The 27,233-nt window shown below is 40.0% G+C and overlaps 1 protein-coding gene across 7 annotated transcripts in view; it reads left to right on the forward strand.

The window, feature by feature from the left end:
* FHDC1 (FH2 domain containing 1) overlaps window positions 1-27,233 on the forward strand; it is a 50,733-nt gene that overhangs the window by 12,742 nt on the left and 10,758 nt on the right. For 6 of the 7 annotated variants that reach the window (XM_090036419.1, XM_090036418.1, XM_090036423.1 and 3 more), the window contains 8 exons: window positions 1,766-1,827; window positions 2,425-2,527; window positions 17,996-18,081; window positions 18,169-18,269; window positions 21,247-21,317; window positions 21,421-21,528; window positions 22,546-22,616; window positions 25,016-25,133. In XM_090036419.1, coding sequence (XP_089892545.1) covers window positions 1,766-1,827; window positions 2,425-2,527; window positions 17,996-18,081; window positions 18,169-18,269; window positions 21,247-21,317; window positions 21,421-21,528; window positions 22,546-22,616; window positions 25,016-25,133 — 720 coding nt within the window. The remainder of the gene's footprint in view (window positions 1-1,765; window positions 1,828-2,424; window positions 2,528-17,995; window positions 18,082-18,168; window positions 18,270-21,246; window positions 21,318-21,420; window positions 21,529-22,545; window positions 22,617-25,015; window positions 25,134-27,233) is intronic. The other variant, XM_090036425.1, reaches the window with a different exon arrangement.

Below are 27,233 nucleotides of genomic sequence, written 5' to 3' on the forward strand. Positions count from 1 at the left end.
GGTAAAAAAGTGTACAAAAATTAAAGAGAAGAAGGAGGAAAAAGAAAAGATGTATACACCTTATACTAGTAGAGGGAATGATCTCTGATATGAACAAATACCTGCACAAATTAAGGCTTGACCACAAATGTATTGTAATAAAGGTGTCTAACAATGTCAAATTTTAGATTAGAAATGAGCGGGGCAATTAGAGAGTGGAACTGAAGTGGAAGAGGTCATTGAGGGGTGCCTTCAGTGAAAAATGTGAAAAGAGATTAGATAACATAGTAGGGGAATGATAGTTTAACCTGCACTAAGTGCAGGGGCTTTTTTTAATGACCTGTGTGGCCCTCTCATCTTCTATGATGATGGGAGAAAATATATCTTATCTTACCCTTTGCATAAATGCTATATTTGAAGGGATTCAGATTAGCAGTGATTGATTGACTTGAAATAATTTACTGACACCCTAGCGTATCCTACTCTTTCTAACTTCTATGGAATTTTGGCTCAAGAAAAGAGGAAATTCCAAAGTTCTGGAAAATATTCTAATCTACTTAACTTTATTCATTTGGCAAGTAAGGAAGTTGTCATGGGTATGCATGATTGTATTGGAAGTACCCATATGATACCTCTTTGCTAACTATACCTGTATTTGATTTTCACCAAGTGATTTCGGAACAAGCAGTATTTCATTCTTTTGCCTGACACCACCAATAAAAATGGTGTATTTTTCTTTGCTTACACTGGCATAAGGCTTGTCTTTGCAGTTGATGAAGAATTAATGCTGTGTAAGGCCAGCTGTTGTCCTGCACATCTTTGTATTTGGAATTATTTGTTATTGAACCCAGATGACACAAGGAAATAGTTGTATGTTAATACTGTCACCTGGCTGCCATAAAGTAATTCCAGACTCATTCTGACTGCTTCTAGAGGCTGTTTTCACCTGAATTGCCATGGCAGAATTTTAATCTCAAGGGAACGCATCATTCATTCACTGAGACGATTGGAAACTTTTCATATTGATAGCTGCATGCTGTTACAGCATGGTGCAGTTTTTTTGCTGATTCTTAGTTAGAATAAATTTTAAAATGGGAGCGTGGAGGAGAAAAATTCCCCCTTTATTTTTTTCCCTCTAGAATTAGATGTATAAAATATTATAACATAGCTAAATTTAAAAAAAAAAATTGCTTCAAGTTAACTGAAGATAGATTTTAAATATCTCCATGTAATCAACATGGCTGTTAATTCATGTGCATTAAGTCAGTGCTGTGTACTGAGTTAAATTCTTGTTGCATGTATGCATCACCACGGCATTTGGTAAGTTACCCTGAAATGGTATTTTGAAATGCATGGGTCATTCTATGGAAGCCAAGATTTTTGCAGTCTGACTGTCCCAATTAGATTTTAGTAAGAAGCATTTTAGAAATGCAGTTTTATTAAATAATTAGAAAAACATTCTTGTTATAAGGTGAAATAAAACTTGCCTTAATACTCTCTTCCAACCTGCTGCTATTTTAAATCTGTCCCACGAGCAGAAACTCTTGTGGGTGGGCTGCATTGTTTCCTAGTAAAGATTAGTTCAGTAATGAATAACTTTCTTTTTACTTATTGAGGAATGGTCCTATCCATTCATTTGACTTGTTTCTTGGTGGCCACTCTTTGTGTATGGGCTTCTTTACAAAATGATACTTACTAGTGCTTTTTAAAGAGGTGTATCTTTTTTTTAGGCTTTTCTGCTTGGATTATTTTACTTGTCTATAATATCTATTGCTTTTTTTCTCAGGTTTCTGTGTTGGATGCAAAAAGAAGTATGAATATTGGAATATTTCTCAAACAATTTAAAAAGTAAGATTTTATTTTTCATACAGCTTCATATGTAATAGTAATAATAATCTAAAACAAATGGAATAGGAAATAAAAGACATTATGCAAAGGTGTAATGTGTAATGCACTGCTGCTTTAACCTAGTTTTAAGACTCTCTACAAATTTTCTTAATTGGGATTCATAGCTTGTTTTTTTCATAACATGTTTATCTGAATGACAGTATTGCTTAAATCTTCCATTTTCAGTTTTCTGTGCTAATTAGTTCACAGTTTGATTGTTGCCATTGCCAGTTGAGGTTTCACAGGCAGTAATAGAATGCCTTTGAATCTTGTAAGATACTGAGTTGTTTTCCTTGGCTGCTTTTCTGTAGGAAGAGTGAAAGGATGGGGGAGGGATGAAAGTTTTTCCTTTTTTTTTAAAGGTAGGCTAAAGCAGTTTAGCTGCCATGCATTTGATTTACTTTTTCGCAGAGGCCTCACTGATTGGCGGCTGTTGTGAACACTGATTCAGCTACTGACAATTTTTGTAAGCTTTGTTTTTTTGGGTTTTTTTTCCCATTTCTACACCTACAGGAGTTCCAAGTATTACAGTTTAATTTGACCACTTGTTTTTTCAAGGTCTGCTCGGTCCATAAGTGAAGATATTTACCATGGAAGAAGTGACCCGTATGGATCTGAGACACTGCGTGAATTACTTAAGTTATTGCCTGAAGCAGAAGAGGTAAGTGAAGTGTTTAAAGTGGTGCCTCTTTGTGTGGCTTAGTTCCTATGAACTTGGGATTGTAGAGAATACTTGTTATCTTTTTGGAAAAGTCATAAAAACCTGAGAGATGCGGAGGTAAAACCTACTGAGTGCAAAAATTTGCCCTTGGGAGTGGCACACAGTGACCTGTGGTATTGGAAATACAGTCTAATCATTCCTTTACAGAAGTTAGTTTAACTTTATTTGGAGGAATTTCATATTAAAGTACCAAACTTCCTTGATACGTTTCATTAATTTCTGGCCCCTATTTCCCAAGCAGTTACATGGTTGGAACCACAGCAATTACAATCTAGTGGTGGTATTGGGTTACTGCGTCACTATGCTACCCCATTGGCCCACAATCCAAGAAGTCTGTGAGCTTGTTTGATAAATTTAAGACAACTGCTTCAAAGGCTCTTCCTCCTTGCCCTTGTGCACGTGTCTTGAGACTTGTATATTGCAAGCTTCACTGAATTAGCATTAAAATTGCTCAAGTGTTTCTTATCAAAGTAAATGAGTATGGGGAAATGACCACTTAACTAATATCCAGATTAACCGTTAGCTTGCATGCTTTACCACTTGAATGTCATTATATTTAAAAATTGATTCTTTGGCTCCACAATACACTTGCTCTCAGTTCAAAGGTATACCAAAAATACCACATATCTCCAGTGACTTGAATTCACATATGCTATCTTAATTCTGGTCATTTCCACATACTGGATTTAAAAGGCTATGTATGTATATGATGAGACACCATAGATATGAAATCCATTTTATTTGAGAACCAGCATTCAAAGTAGTGTGGGGTACTAAGATTGATCCTTAAAACTATCCTTTTTTCCACCACCCTATTTTTTTGTGGTTTTTCTAAATAGGTACTATATCTTTTAAGATGTTTTCTCTTCACTGGGTAAAAAATCTACACAAAAAAGGAAAATGATAGAGTGAAGAGAAACTGAATCCTAATATCCCTTTGTGCATGTTACATGTACAAAATAAGATGAAGAAATATTGTTTCCACTCTAATCTTTCAGCTGTAGATCTTGGATGTTACTCATGGCAATAGTAGCTTAACATTCAGGGAGATGTGATTTGATAATGTGCCTCGATACGATATAAATTTTATGCCCTGCAAACCTAATTTATTTGGACCCGTAAGTTCCATTTCGGTGGAGATTTAACTGTGAAAGCTTGTCTGACCTAGCAACCCTTGATTACTAGAGCATGGTTTCTAATATTGTGAAGGTTTGATTTGAAACAGCTGAAGGTTGCACCCAGTCAAGCACTTGCTGGCAGTAAAAGTATATCTTATTTGTTGTGCAGTGTCAGGGAGCTGGTGTAGTGTTGTCAGAGTGGTGGTGAAGTGGATTTCTGTAAGGAGAGAAAACTAAGTCATAGTTAGACAGCAGCACGAAACTCGCAGGTTCAGAGATTAAGAGCTGAAGGGACCACCACTTTGATCATCTCATCCAGATGTGTCCAACCCCTGGCCCACTGTGGGCATTGCTGTGTCATCCAGCCTACTGGGCTTCCCAGAGTCCCAAAACTTTGTTGACTGGGGAGCAGTGGCAACAGTAATTGTTGCTCCCCTTCTTCCAGACCTATGGAGAGCCCAGGGGGTCAGATGCTATGACTCTGCATGCATGATTGGGCACCCAGGGTTGGGGCAGCATGGGGCATGGATTGGACCAGCATCATTCATCCAGCTCCTGGGGCCAAAGGTTTGAGCAGCACTGATCTAGGCTAACATCTTGCATAGCATAGGCCATAAGACTCCTCTGAATTAAAGCCTGTTTCAAGTCTAGTTGTTGTTGTTCAAATACCTCCTATTTTTATACAGAAATATTTTATTTTGGTTTTAAAATCTCTAGCAGTGGACCTTATGCTTACCAATTTTTGCCTTTATTTTTAGCCTGAATCTGTCAGGTTTCCACATTGAGGCACTGGGTCTTGTTATGCATGACTTTGCTAGATGGAAGCACCCCTCTATCAGATTTATTCTTCCCCATGTTCTAGACCAGGGCCAGCCAACCTGCAGCATGGTTACCACAAGTGGCATGGGAAGTCTCTGTATGCAGAACCAGCAGGTTGGAACAGGCAACACAGTGGCAGATAGGGTAGGGAGCAGAAAGCAGAGCAGCAGATCAGGCAGGGGGCAAAAAGCAGAGCAGCAGATTGCATAAGACAGAGGTTCCCAAACTTTTTCTTATTGTGTACCCCCTTCCAGATTTACCAGCTGCCTGCTTACCCCTACCAGCATAGGTTTTATATTTTAAAACCTTAAATCCCAGTTGTTTTTATAATGACAATTAAATCTGCCATTGCACACTTTCTCCTGCATGCCCCCCAGAGATGTCTTGTGTATCTCCGGGGCTACGCGTACCACAGTTTGGGAACCTCTGGGGTAAGAGGAAAGGATTGGAGTGGTCCTTGGGGTGTGTGCATGTGCAGTGTTGATTTGTGTCACACTTACCAAAAAGGTTGACTGTCACTGTCAAATTGTCTCTTAACCTTATTTTTAACCTTGTATTTATTTTTTGACAAATCAAATAGATTAGGTTTCTTGAGTTTTTCATTATAAGATGCCGCATTAAAAGGCATGTTTGCTAATCCTCTAATCATTCTTTCATAGCTCCTTTTATGAATCTTCTGAATGTTTAACATCCCTTTCAAATTATGGACATGGAAACTGGGCACAGTATTTGAACAGTGGTTTGCACAGGTCCAAGAGGCAGAGATTATATAACCTGTCTTCTGCGCCTGTTCTCACCTAGTCATACAAGCCCCTTTGGCCACAGCATTGCATTGTGAGATCTCATATTCAGCTGATTACCCACCATAATCCCCTGATCTTTTCCTGAGCCACTACTTGCCTCAATAGACCCCTCAGTCTTGTAAATATGGCCTGCATTCCTTGTCCCTAGGTATGGCATTACATGTAATCATATGGACATGTATACTGATTGCAGGCAGCTTACCAAAATATCCAGATCACTCTATTGGTGACATGTTGTCTTCATTATCTACCATTCCCTGAATTTCAGTATTATCTGGAAACATGGTTTTGTTTGTTTTTCTTCCAGGTCACTGATATTTGTTAAATAAATTGTTAAACCACCAAATCTCTAAAAGATTAAAAAAGGAATACTTTTGTATAGTGATGATTCCTTTTCTAGTTAGACCTATTTTGAGACCTATTAGTTGAGCTTTTTAAATACATCTGAATATGAGCCATGTTGTTTTTGTATGGTCTCATTTGTTAATCACTGTTGTTAAGTCCAGGTTAAACACCTTCCAGAAGTCTATTAGACACTATTCCCTGGACCAAAAGATTTTATAATCCCACGAAAAGTTAAATTAGTCAGACAATCTACATTTTCCATCAATCAATCTTGTATTAACTCTGTGACCAACCCCCTTTTAATTATTTATGAATCAAGTTCCACATTAGCTGTTCCATTATTCTTCCTTGGATTGCTCACAAGCCTATAATTATTCAGATCATCCCAATGCTCTTTCAAAGTATTGGCGCATTAGCTTCCTTCCAATCCCCTGGAATTTCCCCATTGTCTTAAGACTTAATGAAAATCAGTATTAACAGTCCAGATTGCTCCTTGACCAGAACTTCTGTCATTCTTAGTTGTCAGTTATCCACATCTTACTTAGTGCTCTCTAACTTAAGTTTCTGCTATTATCCTGAATTACTGTTAGGATGGAAAGCATTTTATCATTATGGTATAAATAAGTCATCTGGCTTTTTTCCAGCAACTAAAGACCAGTATTAATTAAACACTTATTGTCTAGCAATGGAATAGTGCCTTTTTAAAATTCCTTCTGTTCCTCATCATCTGAACGTCTCCCACAAGGTCAATCTACTTTTTAAGTTCTCATTCTCCACAATATACTGTCCATCACCACCCCTTCAGAAATGCTGTGCGCTTCGAAGTTCTGTTCTGTGCACTCACGTCGTGTCTTCTTGGGTGTTTCTTTTTTTGTTTCTCCTGCCTCCAGATCTTGTGGCCTGCATTTTTTCCCCAAATACTTTTCAGGCTTTCTGGCTACATACATTCTCACAGTTTGCCCTTGCTGAGCTTTCTCTCTATTGTTACAGTCTTTCCTGATGCTGCCTCTGATTTCTTTAATGATTTTTCACTTCGACTCCACATTTCTGTCTCAGTAGCCTCACCCTCAGTGCGTGAGAAGCAAGGATTTTTTTGGTAATATCTTTTATTGGACCAACTGAGTAGCTGGGAGAGAGGTTAGACAAGGTTTCAGGCACAACATGCTCTTCCTCAGGTTTGGAAGGAAAAACTTGTCTATCATTTCTCCCAACTGCTCAGTTTAATAAAAAGATGTGACCAAAAAAACCTCTTGTCTTTTGCATGTGTCGTGTGCTCTCCCCACCCTGACAGCCCAGCTGATGATGCCCTTTTTTTGGATCTATACCCCGATCTGTCTAAGTTGCGCTCTGCCTGTTCTCTGCTTTCTGAAATCAAGACTACATCATCAGGAACACCAAGGGGCATCCTCCTGTTTGTTGCTGAGTAAATCCAGGAGTAGCACAAATAGCAGTGGTCTTAATTCTGACCCTCAATGGAATCCAGACCTGATGAGGGCATCCTAGGTCTTCCCACATATGCTTCCAACTCATGTTTTTGAGCCTCTGTATATACTTACCACAAGTCTCTCATAAATTCCTATTACCAGTTGCTCCCTCATGCACCACCATATCAGTTTTCTTGGTCATGAGCTTTTTTCCATGTAAAGAAACACTATGTGAAGATTTTTCTTGGTGTCCTTGTACTCTTACTTTTCCATTAGGAGTCTCACTGCAAAGATCACATCAATCATTGATTTACCGGGCATGACTGTGAACTGGCAGTCTCCAGTTTTGACTTTTTAATCTTTCTTTGATTCTTTCCCATAGGTTTGTAGTGTGGTTCATGAGTATTATGTCTCCAGCTGCCAAAGTCTTGTATGTCTCCTTTTGTTCTTACAAATAGACCCCCATAAATCTTCCCTATGCATCTGACTCTTTTTTTTGTGACATCATCTCAGTGAACAGATTTATACCTGCTTTACACAGAGGTAATCTCAGTGCCTCTATAGGAATTTCATCAGGTTTCACAGCCTTCTGAATTTTTATCTTCTCAAAGGCATCTACTGTACTATCTGACTCCTTCTCTTCCTCCTACTTAAAAAAAAAAAAAAAAAAAAAAAAAGAATAGCACTTCTTTTCTGTTAGTTTCCTTAGCTCAGCTAGCCATAGTCTTTTTGCTTTCCTAACCAGTTTTCCACAATTCTTTCTATATATATATTCATTGCTGTCAACTGTACATAGTGCCAAAAGTGCAAAGTTAATGATCCTTTTGTCATCTTTATGATTTCCCTATCAACCCTATAGATTTTGGAATTCATGCATTACCAATTTGCAGTTAGAGGGAAAATTCCAAAATTGGAGGCTCCAGGTTCTGGGCTTACTGCCCTGTGCATACTTTGCTGGTCAGGCTGGGTATGGCAACACACAGTTCTTCCTTTATAGGAGCCTGTAGCTAGTGGTGCCAAACTTTAAACCAAAAGTCTGAACACAGGTTTCTCTTGCCTGGAGTTAGGAAAGCCTTACTCTGTGCTTAGCACCCCAGGGGGCGCATGGATTTTAAGTCCATTTCCCTAGTACTCTTTGTTTGAAAGTGTGTGCGTGTGTATATGTGTGCCCCCTTCCAGCTGACTATTAAACTAAACCAACATGCATACAAATAAGCAGGCCAGCATAAAATATTCCTGCATTACTATATGTATTTTTTTACTTAATTTTGCAGTACATAATTTAGTCCTGATCAGTTGCTTCTATGCATATATTAATTTTAGTTTCATTTTAGTTCATTTTCATTTAGTTCTTATTTGTCAAGGTGATGTTTAACCTAAAATCTGGCCAAATAACAACACAATGCCTTTTGAGTTAAAAGAAAATTTTAAGAAAAAGTATTTTTTTTTTTTTTTGAAATTTCAAGTATGTTTGTAGTACTGGCATTGTGCAACCTCCAATTTATATTACAGAGTGAAGCCTTTCTTCCCAAGGCTGTCAGGATTGTTAGTTTCTGAGTAATCAGTGACTCAAAGCAGGTAATGCCATTTTTGGTGGTATAGTGCTTTGTTCTCTTTTATCCATTAGATCCTTTGTAAGATGGAACTGCATATTTTAACATTCCAGGTGCATGACAGTTCCCACTCAATTTCAATAATACCAACTAATTTGATTATGTTAAAAATGAGTAATTTGAATGCCTCTTATTTATTACCTAGGCTCTCAGTACTGGTGTATAGTCAGTTAATTTTGTTTTCTCTCACATAGTTTGGAGTCTTGTTCATATGTGCTTTCTTTTTATTATTTGTCCTTCCCTTTTGCTATTAACTTAATGAACAAGCTGCTCAAAAAGATTCTCTTTATTTGAACCAGTTCTAGTTGTGTCTGTTTGGACATTTGTACACATGCTTGTGCCACAGTGCCAGGTGCTTTTAAAAGCGCCCAGCGCTGCAGTGCATACATTTGTATTAACAGCAAAATGCACATCAGTGCTGAGAAAATGGCAGTGGCACGCTTTTGAACTAAAACACATTGAAGATGTTTTAGTTCAAAAGCACACCACCACCATTTTCTGTGTGCTGTTGTGCTTTTCGCCATTTATACAGCTGCACACGATGCAGCACAGTGTGCATCAGCTCGCAAGCGGAGAAGACTCAATTATTCTGCTGAGCTTTAAAGACAAAAAGTATAGGAAGGAGTGCTGGAAAAACCCAGGTTATGTCGAAGGGCATTTATACATATACATTTTTGTGCTGCAACGTGCTGGATCTCTGGTGCATGTGAACAGACTTGATTAAGATCTTAGATGCACCAGAGATCCAGCACGTTGCAACACAAAAATATATGTGTATAAATGCTCTTTGACATAACCTGGGTTTTTGCAGCACCCCTTCCCATACTTTTTGTCTTTGTAGATCAGCCAGCTTACAAGTATAGTTCCAAGAATTAGTGTAGTCTTGCTGGTCAGGGTAAGGTCTGAATAGCCATACTAGGAATTTAGTGCTGTATGAAACCTACCCTCTTAACTACCTGGGTCCTCCAAGATGTTGTCTGCAATTTTCTAGGACAGTGATTCTCAACCAGGGTGTTGCAGCATTAGGTGTGCAAACATGATTTACCAGATGAACCCAGATCTTTCAAATAGGAATCCATAGGGTTTCATAGACATTAGACATTCAGGGCTGGAAAGCACCTATGAGATCATTGGGTCCAGCCCACCCCCCCATAGACAGGAAGTCAGCTGGAATCAAGTGACCCCAGCAAGACATATATCCACCTGTTTTTTTTTCTTATGTCTAGTCTAAATCATCTTTCCTGGAGTTTATGGCCATTAAAAACATTCTGATCTGTTGTGGTCTTTCTTTGCAACAGAAGAGTTACCCTATTATTTTTTTGTTGTTAACAAATGAGTAAAAGCTAAGAGCTGGCATTTTCTGACAGGTGCCTTGAGTCCAAAAAAGGTTGAGAACCACTGTTCTAGGACATGGTGATAAAAAACTTGTGTTGTTTCCTTTGTTCAAGAAATGTAAGAGGCTGTGGGGAGGACATTCCTAAACACAGTTGTATGATGCTTCTTCCAGTTTGATCCACAACATTTACAGCATAAAGCAAGAGTTTATTCCCTGTAGATAATTTGTAATCTTATCAGTGTTCTAGAAAGTGATGTGATAAATAGTGAGTTCATTACTTTATTTTAGTGCCCTTCTAGAATTTGACCTCTTCCCCTATCTCAATTGACAGTTATTTAAATATCTTATCTTTCGAGATGGGTCAACCACTGCTTTGACATATATCTAAACCAACAAATAAATAAAGCCTACAGAATTTTTGTCATTTAAAATTCCTTATACCTTTTCCTCTATTGTATTACAACAGCTTTATTTACATATATTTACAGGGGTGTCGACACTAAGATCTTTTTAGTTGGTTACCATAAGAGCTGCTGGAATTTGTGTGTATGAATGGCAGATACTGGCACTTTGCTACAAGCTTTTGTCATACTGAGTACACTCATTAAAATACTGGTCAAGTTGTGAAGGGTTTTGTCAAACTTAGAATGTTTGAATGTTTTCAGATGTTTGATTTAGGAAACTTTCAAGTTCTCAAAGGTGGACAGAGCTTCCAATTCCTGAAACCTACAGCTGTTAAAGTAGAGCACTAAGAGTGTATTGTTAGGGCATCCACAGAAAATGGTATGACTTAAATCAGGTGCAAAAACAAGTGTAAATTTTTCTGTATAGGTTAAAAAATAAGCAAGTTACTGTTTTAGAATTATAGTTGGAAATGTATTTGTTTGCTACCTTACCATGTCTTGTGACCCTGCAGAAGGAAGAAATATGTCTCTGAAACCCAAGAAGCTTCCTTCTTTCCCAGCTCGCTTCTTGTTGGGCAGTCTTTTAATTAAGGAAAAATGTTGATTTCCATCTTTCTGGTCTCTAATACAAAAAAGCCTTCTTGATTCTCTCGCATGCACACTCTCTCTCTTTTCACTTTTTTAAGCAATCCTACCTACACATCTTTGTCTATATCTTATTAAAATAGTTGTTAGCTAATTACAGGACTGTTTTTTTGTGCATACTGCTGCACTGTTCAACAGGTCCTGACTGGTAAACTTTGACTGAGTCTACAGGGTCCTGTGCTTAGCAGCTACTTTAATTCACTCTTCTGTATCCAGTGAGAATACACCTTCTAGATAGCTAATCAACATATATGCACACCCAGGATATCGGTCTGTCTTTTACTTCCTCTGTATTATATCAGTTGCTTGCTTACTGTGTGTTAAACCTGCAGCTTGCTTACTGTGTGTTAAACCTGTAGTCATCTGTCATTTAGATTTGTAGGACTCTCTTTCTCTGCCTGCTGAAAAAACTGTGGGAAGGGGATCTCATTTCGTCACAATGCTCTGAACATTTGCAGTGATTAAAAAAAAAAACCATGAAAAATGCAAGGAACTTTGTGACCATTGTACTGCTGTATGTTTGTTTGAAATGGGGAAATATACTTGGATATATTGCAAGCGTGTCTAAAAATGGGTGGCACTGATACCGTTTTAGTCAAGGATTCCTATACTTTCATTCAGGAATCTTTGTAGCTCTCCTGGAAGCATAAATAAAAGCCAGCTTCTTATCAGTAAAGCCAGTGCTAAAAGAGTACTCCAGTATATTAAACACTAGGAAAGTCACTTATAATTCACTCAGTGGCACTCCTCATTCTAAAGAATAGCTAAATATTTGCAATAGGTGTAGCTACTCTAACTGTTCATACACCAAAAAAGTCAGACTTCCTTCATATAATAACATATTTTAAAGCATGAGTGAGTGCATATGGGAGAGCCCTATGTACGTAAAATCTGATTTTTGTATATGTGCATACATGTGCGGACTCTGCAGATGTTTTCCTAAATGAAAAAATTGTCTGTCAGCTGCCATTAATTTAAGAACTGTAGAACTGAACTTGCGGTTGCACTATACTCCCTTGTACACGTATATCCCAATGCCATTTCTGTTTACCTGATGGCATACAGTTAGAAGAAAAGTGTTCTGAAGGGCTTGGGTGTAGAGGTCTGACTGAATAATTTATAGTGATTTTAAAATATATATATACTTTATTAAATCAGTCATAAACACATTTCATGTCTGTTAACTCATTATGGGCATGCATTTAACAGCTATGTTGTCAACTCCATTTGCAATTTCATCACAGCTCTTACAATAATTTGGTGCTTTAACTGGAGCCCCACCTCTTAACCATGTTCATATAATCACATGAGGCCACTTTCATCTTAAAACAGTTCTATACTCCTACTTGCAGAGGGAAGCTTGAGATGATCCACAGTGAAAGGGGAAAAAAGTTCCCAGAAGGCCAAAAGGCTTTAAAACTGTTAATCTTGTGATTTTCAAGACAGTCTCAAGACTGTCTAGGGAGGCATGATTCATTCTGTTTGAACGCTTGGGGTTGGCAATCCTGAACTGGATTAGCAAAATTTAAATGTGTGGGACCTGGTTACAGCATTGTAGATCAACAGGTCCCTTTCTGCACATTGTACCTTCTATGTGCTTGTCTTTCTCGGGAGCAGAATGGCCTGTTTGTATCCACCATGTATGGCTGTTGCAAATTAATGAGTGAGATTCTGTGCTGCTCCTCAGGGCAGGAGTGTAACTGAGCTGGGGGCCACCTGCAACAGCAGCCTGGGTGCCATTAGTGTTGTGGAGAGGAGAATAGGGGCAAAACAGCTGAATATGCTACCTCAGTTGGTGCTGCTCCAAGCTCAGGGCTGCCCTGCTATGTCTCTGTCTTAGAGAGCTAAGCAAGGAGCACACAAAGCAAGGGAGTGGCATCAAATGTGGCTGATACTGGGCCCTCACTCAGACTGAAGTGGGGATTCTCTGTGTTTTATGGCTGCCTTCATGGAGCATTTCTTTGGCCTACAACATTACCCAAAATCTCTGCAGGGCTCTGTCCCTACCCCTTCCAGCCCCAGGATATGGCTGTCTTCTATGACGTACGCCGTGGGAATCCTGCTATAGAATGTACTAGGGCTATTGTAGAAGGAACCACACCTTGCACCACTCCAGCACCCTCACTGTGAAATGCTTAAAAACTAAACAGTGAAATTAAATAGTCAGCAAACAAAATTAAAATTCTCATTGCAATATTAGCATTAGCATTCCATGTAGGTAATCTTGGATTATCTAGCTTTGCCCTGGTTACCATGAAAAGTACATTTAAATACAATATGTGCAGTATACGTAAGTTAATAGACAGCTGAGGTGCATCTTAATGGGAACATCTTGCTTTCTGGCTTTTGTGCATTTAAGTGTTAGAGTTGCATTTTTGCATCTAATTTCCTGTGTGTGTTTAAGAAAAGAGCTGTCCCAACACTTAAATTCTTTTCATGTAAATTTCAAAATTTACACATCACTGTAATGAGACGATGGGTGGGTTTGCAGTTGTCATTTTGGCTGTAGACCACTGTTTCTAGAAGGCTAGGCTGAAGAACACCTGCCAAGACTACACAATGATATGTCCTTTTTTTCTTGCTAAATGCTGTCTAAAAGAGGTATGTATTTTGGTTTATTCCCTGCTTGTTAAGCACCTTTAGAAGTATTAGGAATGTCAAGTCTGGTCTTTCCTGTTTTTGTTGGCTGACTTCTTGGATGACACTTATATAAATTAGGAGCTTTCTCAGGCTTCAAATAAATGAGTGCAGAGGTTGGGTCTTTAAAAGGAGCTTTTTGTCTGAACGCCTTGTATTAAAGAGGGTTTAAGAAATGCTGTTAAGTAGCTAGAAGAAAGAAATTTACATCCTGTCTGCAATTTAGGATTCATTTAGTTGGTATCTGTCATAAAACTTGTGCTTCTTCACTTACAAATATAATAATTGGAAGTGCAGGTAACTGAAATTTGGGGGTTTTACATGGGTATTTTAAACAAAGTGATAAGTTTTTCATTGTTTCAAATTAAAATGTTCAATTTGGGTTTTGGGTTTGGTTTTTAACTTTAGCCAAAAAACGCCAATTAATATTCATTGGAAACAATTTTTTTTTCATACAGAATTCAAAACAGTGTTGGAATAATCATTCATTTGGAGAAATTGTTTATTTCAGTAGAAATTCAGCTGTTGACAGAATTGTTTTCTGTGCTGAAATTATGTGCTTCAGATTTACTTTAAAATTGGATAAAATCTGTGTTATGATTCTGTTTTTCTCCTGCCTTTTTAGTATGCATATAAAATGTATAAAGTACAGTAATATCAAGTCTGGTCTTCCAAAACGTTTTTGAAGGGAAGTCAGAAATAAGTCTAATGGTGGGTTTTTTGCATCTTAATGAAAGAGGAAAGAGTTAATACTTGAGCAAAGACTTTTTTTCAATTACCTGTATTAAGCACCGGGAGTTCACAAAAATAAACCTAACTGATGGAATAAAAAGCTTTTATCTCTCACTTATGCACAGTTCTCAGTCTTTTTTGGTTCTTGTTGTGTCATAAGTGAATGCATTTTCCAGGCATGTACAAGTGTGCCTTCACAAATGAATTGTACTGGACGGGGGAATTAAATGATGATACTATTTCTAGTGTGAGCTTTTGTGTAGGCAAAACTCCAGAAATTTTTAGCCTGATTACCATCTTTTAAAGTTTAACAAGGTCCTAAAGAAGCCAGTGCTAGAAAAACTTCTATATAATACATGATCTTTCAACCCAGACATTTTCAGGAGGTGGGAACAAAAAAAGAATCATTAATGTCTGAAAAGCATATGTGCAAGCCACATGCTAAACTTAAGCACAAGCTGTTTAAGTGATTCATTTGGAGCCTAGTGTTCCAAGAGGCTTGTGATCCCTTGCTAAACTCATGGCAACTTGTGAATTGTTCCTGTCCTCTGGAAATTCAATTGAAAGGCAAAGGTAACTCTGGTCTAGGTCCACCCTTTTCCAGGACCACTTCACCATCTACAAAACTGAAATCTGACTTTGGAGTATGAATGTGGTTGTCAATGAGGTCTTGGAAGAAGGGAGAGAACAGGATGGAGTAGTGAGGATATGTGTATGTTTATATTTAAATGATGTGGGGTTCAGGAAAGACTGCAAATATGAAGCATGGAGGCGAGGGGAGAAGGGTGTATGACAGGACATGGGCTCTGATTATTTATGTATGCTGGTCTTGTGAAATGTTCTCATAACTTACCTGGAAGTTGTGCTACAAGGGTATACACATTTTTTAAATGTATGTGGTAGTGCTTGTATGTGAACAAGTAGCATGTTTACCCGAATTCATAACGACTCTGAATTTAAGATGATTCCCACCCCCTCAATAATTAGATTCTTCAACCGTTGCAGCTTGGGGGGAGTCAAGTGGTCTGACTTCTGCTCCTTGCCACTGCCACCACTTGTTCTACCCCCTACACTTCTCTGCCCCCTGCCTGCCTCTCCCTCATGGTGTCTGTGCCCCTGGTGCCTGCCCCCCATGCTGTGTCCCATCCCTCTCTTCCTCCCCCCTTCCCTCCCCCCCCCCGTTGCTGTTTATCACTTCTCCTTGCAGCTCCAACTGGGGTCCTGCTCTGGCCTGGGGCAGGGAGCGCTGCCTCTGGCTATGCAGCGGCTGTCTCTGCCCCAGAGCCCAGGCCAGAGCCACTGCCACTGCAACAGCTGTTGTGTGGCCAGGCTGGAGCAGGAGGCAGCACATGCTCTGCGCTCCCTGTCTCAGGCCAGAGAGAGGCCCTAGCCAGAGCTGGAACTGTGAGAAATGGTAAATTCAGTGGGAAGGGAAGAAGGCGGGGGGAGGGAATGGGGAGGTAGAGAAGAGGTAGCAGGAGGGGTGGCTACAGCTGTAGAGCCCAGTGGGCCCTTGGGTTGAGAGCTACCTCTTGTTCTTAAATCTAAGTCAAGGGGCATTTTTCCCCACGTTGGCTAGGGAAAAAAAGCATTCTCTTTGATTTGAGTAAATACAGTAACCTGTACATGGACAGATTTGTAGTGTCCCAAGCATGTGTGGGGACTTTGGTGCAGTCATGCTAGAAAAGGGGGATCATTTATGTCAGCCAAATGTGAATGGGTGTGGGATGAGTGGGTCATTTTTCCGTTTGGTTTAAATGGTGTTATCTCCAGGTACCTGCAAATAACTATAAGCTTCAAGGCTTTGACTTTAGTCTTCCAAAAGTTTTTTTAAAACCCCATAAACTCTTCTTGGACTGAGACCAAGAATATGAATTTCTTCCCCGCCCCCCTTAAAGGCAATTTTTTGAAAAAGCAGTAAGTGAAAACATGCCTACATTGAAAATATTTGTAGCATAAACCTTAGCTTTTTGTTACCGCAAACCCTCCACCCCATGATACATACAGAATTCTGCAAAACACTGAACAGTTAACTATCAAGTATCCATCTTATGTACCAAGCTTGTGAAGACTCAGAAATCTTTCTTTGTGATCACCTTAGTAGCTGTTACCTGTTTGACAAGAAATTCAGCTATTCACAATGGAGAATCCAATCACAAATAGAGCAATCAAAATGAAAGACCCAATTCTCATGGAAACTGGGGCACTGCTGCACAGAGATGACAGCAATGTGTTGTTACAGTCATGCTGTGTGTGTATCCCTTTGCTTGAAGACATGAGGCACTAGTTAGTGAAACCCAGGTGAGGCAAAACAGTGCAACATAGATTCCCCACACTGCTCTGCTAAAATGTTGGGATTGGAGGAGATGCCATTAATGTTCCTATTTCTCTGAAAATTTGGAAATGGTGCCTTAAAAGCAAATAATTGAACTGTCCGAGTAATGTTTCTAATTTAGGCTTGACAGAATTTGATTTTTATTTATTTATCTCAATGGCTAAAATCAATGTTTATTTTTAAGCGGTTTTTTTTTTTTATCAATTTAAATTTTCAGGGTTGCAAATTTTTAGAGTTGTGGCAGGGAAGACAATTGTGTAATACAAAAAGTAAAGATCCATAAATCAACAATGCATACCTTCATGCAAGCAGACAGTCGTCATCCTCATTGACAAAGCAGTATCTCCTGGAATTCAGAACAGCACCACAGAGCTCCACAGGGGTTTGGCACATACACGCATGTACATGTGCATACGTGCACATAGCAGCAGCCAGTACAGGAGCTGGGGGTCATGCTGGTTAGGCTGTGCTGGGAAAGTGGGTTGGAGGGGCAGGGCTGCTAGCAGCCTGGAGCCTGGGACTGCTGGCCTCTTGCTCTGCACAGGTCCAAGGCAGGGGCCAAATTCCTGCATAACCTAGCTGGGCTCCATGGGATTTTGACTCCTGCCCTGATTGCGCAGGGGCCAAACTCCTGTGGAGCTTGGCCCAGCCTAGTCTCTGTGCGATTGGGGCAGGGGCCAAACTCCCATAGAGCCCAGCCCAGCCCCTGCATGACTGGGACGGGCCGAACTCCTGCAAAGACCAGGCCAGGCTGGTCTCTGTGGGAGTTTGGCCTCTGCATCAGCTGGGACCCGGGCAGATCAAGCATCCAGCAGCACCAGGTTCCCAGGCTCCCTGCTGCTACCAGCCCTCCCCTCCAGCCGCTCCTTCCCAGCACAGCCCCCAGATCTTACAGCAGCCACCGTGTGCATGTGTGCATGCGCGTGCATGCAGTGCCCTTTGCCCTGGATTTCTTTACTTCTGTCCAGGATTTTTAAAAAAAATCTTCTTTATGCACATTTCAGTGATTATAGACAAATATTTTTCCATCAGTCTGTGGGTGTCAGGTGAACTTGACATTTATCGATGTCTGTTTATAAAAATCTAGTCCTGCCAAGCTTATTCATATTCAACTTCTTTTCAGTAAAACAATAGTCTAGCTATCTAAAATTGATTAATTCTTTAAGTTGTTTACTAGTGTGTATTTCTCTTTTCTAGGTAAAGAAATTAAAAGGCTTTGATGGAGATATATCAAAACTGTGTCAAGCTGATTCCTTTATGTACTTACTAATCCAGGTGCCAAAGTAAGGAGGGTATTAGGTTTATTCTCTTTATGTTAAACACCTCTACTCTGGCTGTCAGTGCTAAAGCTTAGTTTGTTCATGTTCCAGCTATTCTCTTCGGATTGAAGCCATGGTACTGAAAAAGGAATTCGCACCTTCTTGTACTGCTCTACAGAATGATATGACAATAATAAAAGTGGCTACAAAAGGTAATTAAACATGTTCTGGCATGCATTGTGCTCTTGTTATTGTTAGCATATTAATCAGTCTGTACCATAGCATTTAGATCTTGAATTTCAGGTACCTAGTAGCTATTAAAAGGAAGCTAACTAGCCTCTGACACATTCCAGAAGGGTGTGTCTGTTAGAGCTTTACTCCCAGGGCCAAAAATCTTGAGGTCAGTGTCCCTTTCATATTTGTCTGTAAGGCTGCCTGTGAGATGGCAACATTATTTGATTGAAATCCTTATCATAACAGACAATCTTGTATTGCAGTTTCCTTTCTTTCTGTTATTCTTAAATCTCCTGCTCTAAAACACTGCAGATTGCTCCTTTGGTCCAGAAAGGCAAATCCTAATTTAATCATCTTCTGCTTTTTGTAGAATCATATAAAATTAGGGACCTCAGGAGGTCATCTAGTCCTCAAGGCAGGACCATCCCCAACTAGATCATGCTATCCAAGGCTTTGTCTAACTGGGTCTAAAAACCTCCAAGGATGGCGATTCCACCACTTCTCTGGGTAGCCTGTTCCTGTGTTTTACTGCCCTCCTAGTGAGAAAAATCATCCTAATATTTAACCTAAATTTCCTTTGCTGCAACGTTGAGACCATTGCTCCTTGTTCTGTCATCTGCTACCACTGAGAACAGTTGAGCTCCATCCTCTTTTGAGGTAGTTGAAGGCTGCTATTAAATCCCCTCAGTCTTCTCTTCTACAGAATAAATAAGGCCAGTTCTCTTAGCCTGTCTTCAGAAGTCATTTGTCCCAGTTCCCTAACCATTGTTGTTGCCCTGCCCTGGACTCTCTTCAGTTTGTCCACATGCTTTCAGTAGTTGGGGGCCCAAAACTGAGCACAGTACTCCAGATGTGGCCTCACCAGTGCTGAATAGAGGGGAATAATCACTTCCTTTGATCTGCTGGCAATACTTGTTCCAGTGCAGCCCAGTATGCCATTAGCCTTCTTCACAACAAGGGCACACTGCTGGTTCCTACTGAGCTTATTGTCCATGGTAACCCCCTTTTCTGCAGGGCTGCTGCCCAGCCAATCAGTCTCAAGCCTGTACTGGAGCATGAGATTGTTCTGTCCTAAATGCAGGGCTTTGCACTTGTCCTTATAGAACCTTATGAGAGGTTTTTTGGTCTAATCCTCCAATTTGTGTAGCTCTCTCTGAATCCTAACCCTACTCCCCAGCATATCTACTGCTCCCCTCGCAAGCTTGGTGTCATTTGCAGACTTGCTGAGGGTGTACTCTGTGCCATCTTCCAGGTCGTTGATGAGGATATTGAACAAAACTGGACCCAGGACTGACCCCTGGGGCTCTCCACTTGATACCAGCTGCCAACTAGACATTGAGCCATTGACTGCTATCCTCTGAGCCCGATGATCCAGCCAGTTTTCTATCCACCTTACAGTCCAGTCATCCAATCCAGTTTCCCTTTTTCCCAGGTCTAATGCAAAATCATTCTTTTAGATAAGTCAGTTTTCCCTTACCTCCTTTTTCTCCTTTGAGGCCCACTCTTTTATACATCCTTAAACCTTCTCTGTTTCCAGCTGAGAGTTGATTTAAAATTGGCTGTTTTTCTCTTCTCCATTAATGACTTCCATGTTTCCTTTCATGTGGTTAGATTGTTGAGGACATTCACTTTCTGCTCTTGATGGCCAAAGGTTAGTTTATTTCGGAGACGCTGATAGACTTCCATTCTGCAAAGTAAATGAGAATTTTTCTTAACTATGTCCCTTGTCACTTGTAGTGTAGACAGGTTTATAGTGTGTGCCAACTTTCTTCTTGGTTTTAGGAAATTCTATATCCACATGAGTATTATCTCCTTTCTCTTGCCGTAAAGTGTTTGGTGCCTCCTTGTATGAAACTTGTTTTATCAAAACATATTTAACTACTTTATGTGTTTTGGCAGGCTGCTAACAATGAAAGCAAAGCAGTACTTTGCTTCCAAAATGACAGATTAGCATGTTGAATTAAAAAGTTAAATACAGGATAAACTACATAATGTTAACTTTGATTCAGCTTCAGCTTTCTTTCTTAAAAAATACACTTATGGTGCAATGACTGCAAGTGTATTTAAGTGTTCTACATATTACTATAGATGACTGTATGTCTACCAAATCATAAAGTACAATTCCAAAAGTTAAGTATATCAAATAAGGGTTTTTTTGCTCTGCCTTATATTGCAGATTTGCAAGGAGCTCTTATTCTGATTATATGTGTGTATGCATTTTATAATATAATAAAACATATAATTTATAATTATATAATGCATTTATTTTTATATGTGTGTGCGTGTATGTATATATATGTGTGTGTGTGTGTATAATGTGTGTATAGATATATACACACATCTCTCTATCTATCTAATGCTTGTGTGAGTGTGTGCTTATTTATTAAATCTTTAGAGTTCCATTTAGAGTTTATTAAATCTTTATGTCTAAGGTCTTCATTCTCACTTAATGATTATACAGACATGAGATGGTGCTATGGGCCTGGGTGTGGTAAGGAAGGAAAGTTAAACTTTCCTTGCATCCTTTTCAGGTCTGAGGACTAAAGTTTTTGTGTAGGAAATAATTGATCAAGGGCCTTAATCTTGGCAGATGTTGAAAGGGTTCTACAGAGCCTTGGGCACAATTATCAGCTACTGAAGTTGATGGCAGGTGAAAGTATGTGGCACCTTGTAGGATTATTTCCCAAATGTTTTGTAAGTAACTGCTAGTTGCCTTGGAAATACTGTATTTGTTGAGCTAAGGCTGAATATATACTTGAGGTTTGCCAAGTGTGATTGTGACTTTGAGTCATCCAATGCCATACCTTTCTCAGAACCTTTCAGTTTATTGTAGTTCTCTGTGAAAATAAGAATCTGCACCTTTATAAGACTGGTGTGAAGTAAGATTTGGTAACTGACATAGTGTGTATGTTTCTAAATGAGGAACATTTAGACGACAATTTTGTTTCTTTACAGAGTTAATGACATGTGAGGAACTGCATTCCATATTACACTTGGTCCTTCAGGCTGGGAATATTATGAATGCAGTAAGTAACATCCAAAATGGAGGTGGTTAATTGACCAAGCTTCCCAATCAGTATTGCAGTTCATTGTTATTGCATGCTTTTTCTATTTGCTTTCTCCCGTTAGGGAGGCTATGCTGGCAATGCTGTTGGATTTAAACTATCATCACTGCTCAAGCTGGCAGACACAAAAGCAAACAAACCTGGAATGAATTTGCTGCATTTTGTTGCTTTGGTATGTAAAAACTACCGTCTCTGAGAAGCGTGATACTGTACATATATTTGGGAGGCATAGATGACTGGTGGTAGGAGTCTAATGGTGGAGTAGTGAAGCTACATGCCATAGAATAAAAGGGTAACTTTTTAAATCTTTGTAGCTTTTTGTCTTCTGTCTTCCCTTGCACAAATTACACTATCTTACTTATGTATGATGAGTGCACCCACAGTAAAATGAACAAACAAAAACTAGTTAAGTCCTGAAGCAGAAAAGTTCTGGTACTTCGTAAAACTTCCCCATCTAGTGCTTCCACTATAACATCTTCCTCACTGTTGCAGTCTTGGAGCTGTGTTACAGAGGCTGCCTGTCTTAATAAATATTTTAATATTCTTTCTGCTGAATCTTCTGGGCAGAAACATTTTATTACGGTGCTTGACTCATAAGGCAGTTTTAAAGCTAGTCAATTGGTTTCAGCAGTCATAAGGCTTTTGCGAGTGAGGTGTGTCTCTATTCCTTACCTTCTCCAGTTAACTCAATGCATGTAGAGTAGCTGTTTTGATCAAATTTTCCTTTCTACTATGGAAGAGAGAAGGTGTAAATACTTCCATATGTGACCAGTTATACCTGTACAGGCTATTTAAACAGCTTTCAAATTAGCAACATACCTTGAGCTAACAATAGGGTATTAGGTGAGTGTAGGCAGTAAAAATTGTATTAGCTCAAATAATGAGAATTAGTGAATTGCTATTCATTAAGATTCCTTCTTTATGCAGGTGAATTGTTTTCAGTGGCAGGAAATCCTATTAGTTGTGCCCTATGAAATGGAAAATGTTGTTTTTAAACTTTCTAGTGCTGATAATTCTTGAGCTTGAAGAGATGCTTTTTTCTCAATTCACTTGAGTTGTGTAATGAAAGAAAAATGGAACATGGCACTGTAATACAAAAATGTTACATGCCTTTACCAAAGCTTTAGAAACTCTTTACTTTGATTTGTAGCATTTGAGAATGTTAAGAAAACATGTTCATTTGTTTTAGGAAGCCCAAAAGAAAGATGCAGTTCTTCTAAGCTTTTCAGAAAAAATACAGCATGTTTATGATGCAGCCAGGTAAGCAAAGTAAACTGAGAAGTTAAATTCAGACTGTTATCAGAGACCCTTTTTTTGGGGAAGCACTGAAACACATACAGAGATGTTTTAGCATGAAAGCTGAGATATTTACAAGTGTTTACCATAGCTTTCAGAGCTTCATTTCTTTTTGCAAGTAGAAATATGTCTCTGAAGTGCCTTCAGGTTTGCAAGTTCTTGTGACTGGATCTTTGTAAGTTTTGGGGTTTTTTTTATAACATTTCTTACGTCAACACAATAATAAGCAACTAGATAACACATATATGTTTAAGGGGTCAAACTACAAAGCATCTTTTATGTGTTACTATGGCTCTATAAAATAGCCTTCTGGTTCCTCTTGGGCTGCTACAATACATTTCTAAATCTAGTGCTAGTTATTAGTAGTTTAGGCTTCCTATGTAGACATTTCCCCATCCCTCTGCCCCCTCCCTCCCCCCCACTTTCGTTCTTCATTTTTATCTTTGAGGACCTCTCTCCCCAACTTTTTTCTCCCTGGGGCATTATGGACATTTTAAGTACAAAACTACCCCATTCATGTGCTATATGACCTTGCCTTCCAACCTTCAGAGCCTGTTTCTCTCTCAGTTGGTGGAGGGATGGAAGACCTAACTATGAGTGAACACTTCGTATTATATATGCAGTATGAAGGAGGTAACCTATAGTATTTGCAACTATGCATACTTTTCAACTGCATGGCTTGAATTTTATTGTTCTAAAGCAAACCTAATTCCTACCTGGATAAACTGTAACTACTTTTGTGGAAGTGGGAGCCAGCAATGCTAAAATTCTAATTCTGGTATTGCCACAACCTTGCTCTTCGGCTTTTATCTGTCAGCTGAAATTCTTTCTCATCTATAAAATGGGTCAAGTAATACATGTAAAGTACTCTGAACTCCTCTAAGGAAAGGTGCTGCATATGTGTTGGGGAGAGTACTGACCCAAAATTCCCTGATGGAAGCCTGTTTGGCTTCCTGCCATCTAGCCTAACCCCTTGGTTGCCTGCTCATGGCCTGCAGGGGAGCTGGGACTTCATGGGCTTCCATGCTCAATGCTATGCAGCAGGACAGCAAGACAAAAATATTCTCTGTTGGTCTTTAGAAATAATCTTTTCCCTTCCTTTTCCTTTTATTTCTGACCTTTCATCTTGAACCAGATTAAAAGCTATTTCTCAAATTTTAATTTTCATTTGAGAGCTGGACTGTTTCCTACCCAGTTGTAGTTTACAATGTGATGTTTCTATATAGTCTGACTAAACAATGGTGAGATGAAAAAGAAATAAAAAACAAAACAGGCATGTTGTACAACACAACTTGAACATGATGTTTGCTACTAAAAGCTCTCAAGTATAAGTTTTTGATAATTTGGACCAAAAAAAAAGAAGAAACTATATTAAACCTGTTAAGACAATGTATGCATTTATTATTATTTCCTGTCCTTCCTTTGTAATACCTTCCTTGCTGCTTTCACAGCACAACACGTTATTTGCAGTCTCCCTTGTCTGCTAAAACATCTCTTTGTCCTACACTGAAGGGAGTGTACCAATGGAAATGAAGCAAGCTGAGAAAAAACAGCTTACTTCATATCCATCTGTGTGTGTACTCAGTTGCTGACAGTCATACTTACTACTTCTGTCACCAGCCTTGTGTACATTAGGAAACTTGATCCTAAACCAGATCATGGGGACTGAAGTTCCCGCACCTGCAAAAGGGGAGCAAAGGTAATTAATATCACACTGTTGCTGAAATGGCCTCTGACCAGGGTAGCACCTGCAGTTTTGCTTGGTGGGTCATAGGTCATAAATGTCAGTGCTTCAGCACCTAGATAGGACTCAAACCTACAGTGGTATTGAGTTCTTTATGAGGGAAATGCTTCCTGTCTGTGAGGACATACCCTAAATGATCCATTTTTGAGGTAGCCAAGAGTCAACCTGTTACAGGTGGGACAGAAGTGCTTCAAAAAATTCGGTAGCCTGCATCATCTAGGAGATCACAAGACCAGATTCCAGAAAAACAAGGTCTTGAGCCTCTTGGGCTGGCCCTATCTGGTACAGAAGGATTTGTTGCAGGTATTTGGTAGAAATATGAAATAGTACAGCTGCTGAATGAAAGGAGGCTGTAACTCCATGAGCTCTTTGCATTACTGCAAATTTATGAAGGAATTTCCTCTTAGAAAACATAGGGAACCTTTACACATGGTCAGTAAGGAAAAATTATCTGCTAAAAGTTGCACCTTATACTTTAGGAAACTTTGCTAAGGAGGAAGGTCTTGTTTGATGTACAGGCTGCATATGGTGACAAATGCTGATTACTTAAGCATGTAATATCTAACCATGAGCACCTCCTTCTTCTCTGTAAGTTCTTTCTGTGTATGCTATCTTACAGGTTATCTGTTGATAACATAGAAGTAGAACTTCATTCATTATCTGCCAAGACAAGATCCGTTAAAGACCATATTCGACAGGACCCAGAACTCTTTCACCAGATGGAGGGTTTTATCCAGGTTTGTAGAATATCCCTGCTAATACGTTGCTGTCCCTTCAATATGAAGGTACTCCTTTAGTCTAATGTAATTTGCATGGACATGTAATACACTATTAAAATGTGTGCCTCATCATCAGGGATCCAGGTTTTCCTTTTTCCATGGGAAAATAGAAAAAAACCCACGGATTTTCCTTTCTAACTGAGAAAAATGTGGATTTCTCTTTTTAGTAGAGAAATGCATGGCTTTTCCACTTTTGAAAGGAGCCCTCTGCAGGCTGGTAGAGTTCCAGCCTGCAAGGGGCTGGGGGGAGTGGGAGGAGGGTGGTCATGCAGGGGTGTGCCATGTCCAGGCAGCCTGGAGAGCAGCTCCTGTAGGTAAGTTTTCGGGGAGGGAGGATTAAGGCCCCCAGAGGGAGGGAGTTGGAGCTGGGGCTGCTGTCCAGTCCAGGCAGTGCGTGGGGCTTGGTGCCCGGAGCTGGAATGTACAGCCACAGGGCCTGGGCAGTGAGTGGGAAGGGGCTATGGGCAGCTCTTCTGGGGAGTGAGACAGTGAGGTATGGCTCACCACCGCTGTGTGCACTTCTAGGTGGGGGTAGAGGGGGCACATGCCTTTCACATCTGCGCGGGGGCGGGGAGGGCGTGCAGGCTGGCAGCTGCAGGTTTGAGGCTCCCTGCTCTGCTGCCCTCCCCCCAGAGCCTCTTCAGCTCAGCAGATGGGACCTGGCATGGCAGGCCAAGGAAGGGCTGGACAGGGAGCATGGGCACCTCACCATGGCAGCGCAGAGCTCCCAGCAGCCAGGAGCTTCCCCACCCAGTCCTGCTCTGCCTTGCCACATTGGGTCCCACCCACTGGTCCACAGAGGCCCCAGGGAGAGGGCAGGGAGGCTGAGCCCACAGCGGGCAGCCCACAACCACCCCCAGACAGGCTATGCTCCTGCCATGCCACCCACAGGGCAGGGGGAGCCAGGCTGCCATCTCCCACGAGCAGCAGCTGAGGCATGGGTACTGCTGTGAGAGCAGGGGGCTGCGGACCTGGGTCCCTGGCCCCATAGCTCTGGCAGGTGGGCGCTCACTCTGGCAGGGCTGGTGGGGAGGGGGGCTGTGGGTGGGAAACGAGGGGCACCAGCAGGGCCAGGGGGCTGTGGCTTGGGAGTAAGGAGCCTGGACCTACATCCCAGTGAGTGAAGGCGGCAGGGGGAGTTCTGGTTTTCCATGGTAAAAAACCCCAAAATCAAATACCAAAATGTATAGGTATTTAGAAATTATTTTATTATAGTGACTGTGAGGCACTGGTAGACTTCCAGTGGAAAAACTACACTGAACTTGGCAGGTGCTAGGACCTGGAGCTGACTCCTCTGCTGCCTTGGCTGGCAGATTCCATGACCTACTACGCCTGGATCTCGTCTGCCCGTGGGCCATGGGTTACTGACCCCTGCATTATGGGGTTCTAGCATGACATCCTGCTATTTCTTTTGAGAGAGTTTTTTTCTTTATTTATTTTCCAGTAATTCATTTTTTCCATATAAATACTTCAAAACAGCCTTGGCATTCATGACTTACAATATATAGTGTTTTTTTGTAGTAAGAAGTGATGATTTGAAAAAATCTGTTTGGACTTAAGTGAAATGATTTTTTTTTTTTTAAATTTATAAATCAGCATGAAAAGCAAGCATGCAATATTTAGCAAGAAGTTAAGTAGCTCTGATTTTAAATTTACAAAAGCTGTTAATGGAATGGCCACGTCACTTTGCCAGGAGCTATGAGGTTGATGGAGAAAAAGGATGGGTTAAAGATGAAGTAGCTGCCCTCGCTCATGCTGTATTATTGGCTTCTGTCCATTACATCCGGACTCCTTCATGTTGTGTTCTAACTTGTTTGTTTTTAATGTAATAGCTAGCTTTATATAACATGAGGACTTTGCTTAGGACAAATTCCAAGTTAAATGTTAGATCCTTTTTGCCTTTTAAAAATATACCTTATATAAGCATTTCCTTTTTATTTTATTTTATTGATTACTCAGGTGATAACTGGGTTGATAAAAGTCATCTTACATGATAGTATCTTTATAAACAGATTACTAATCTATGTGGTGCAACTCATTTTCTATGTATACCCCATC

Source organism: Crocodylus siamensis, chromosome 2, assembly GCF_052110815.1.
Source record: "Crocodylus siamensis isolate JL-2025a chromosome 2, ASM5211081v1, whole genome shotgun sequence".
In the NCBI taxonomy this organism is placed as follows: Eukaryota; Metazoa; Chordata; order Crocodylia; family Crocodylidae; genus Crocodylus; species Crocodylus siamensis.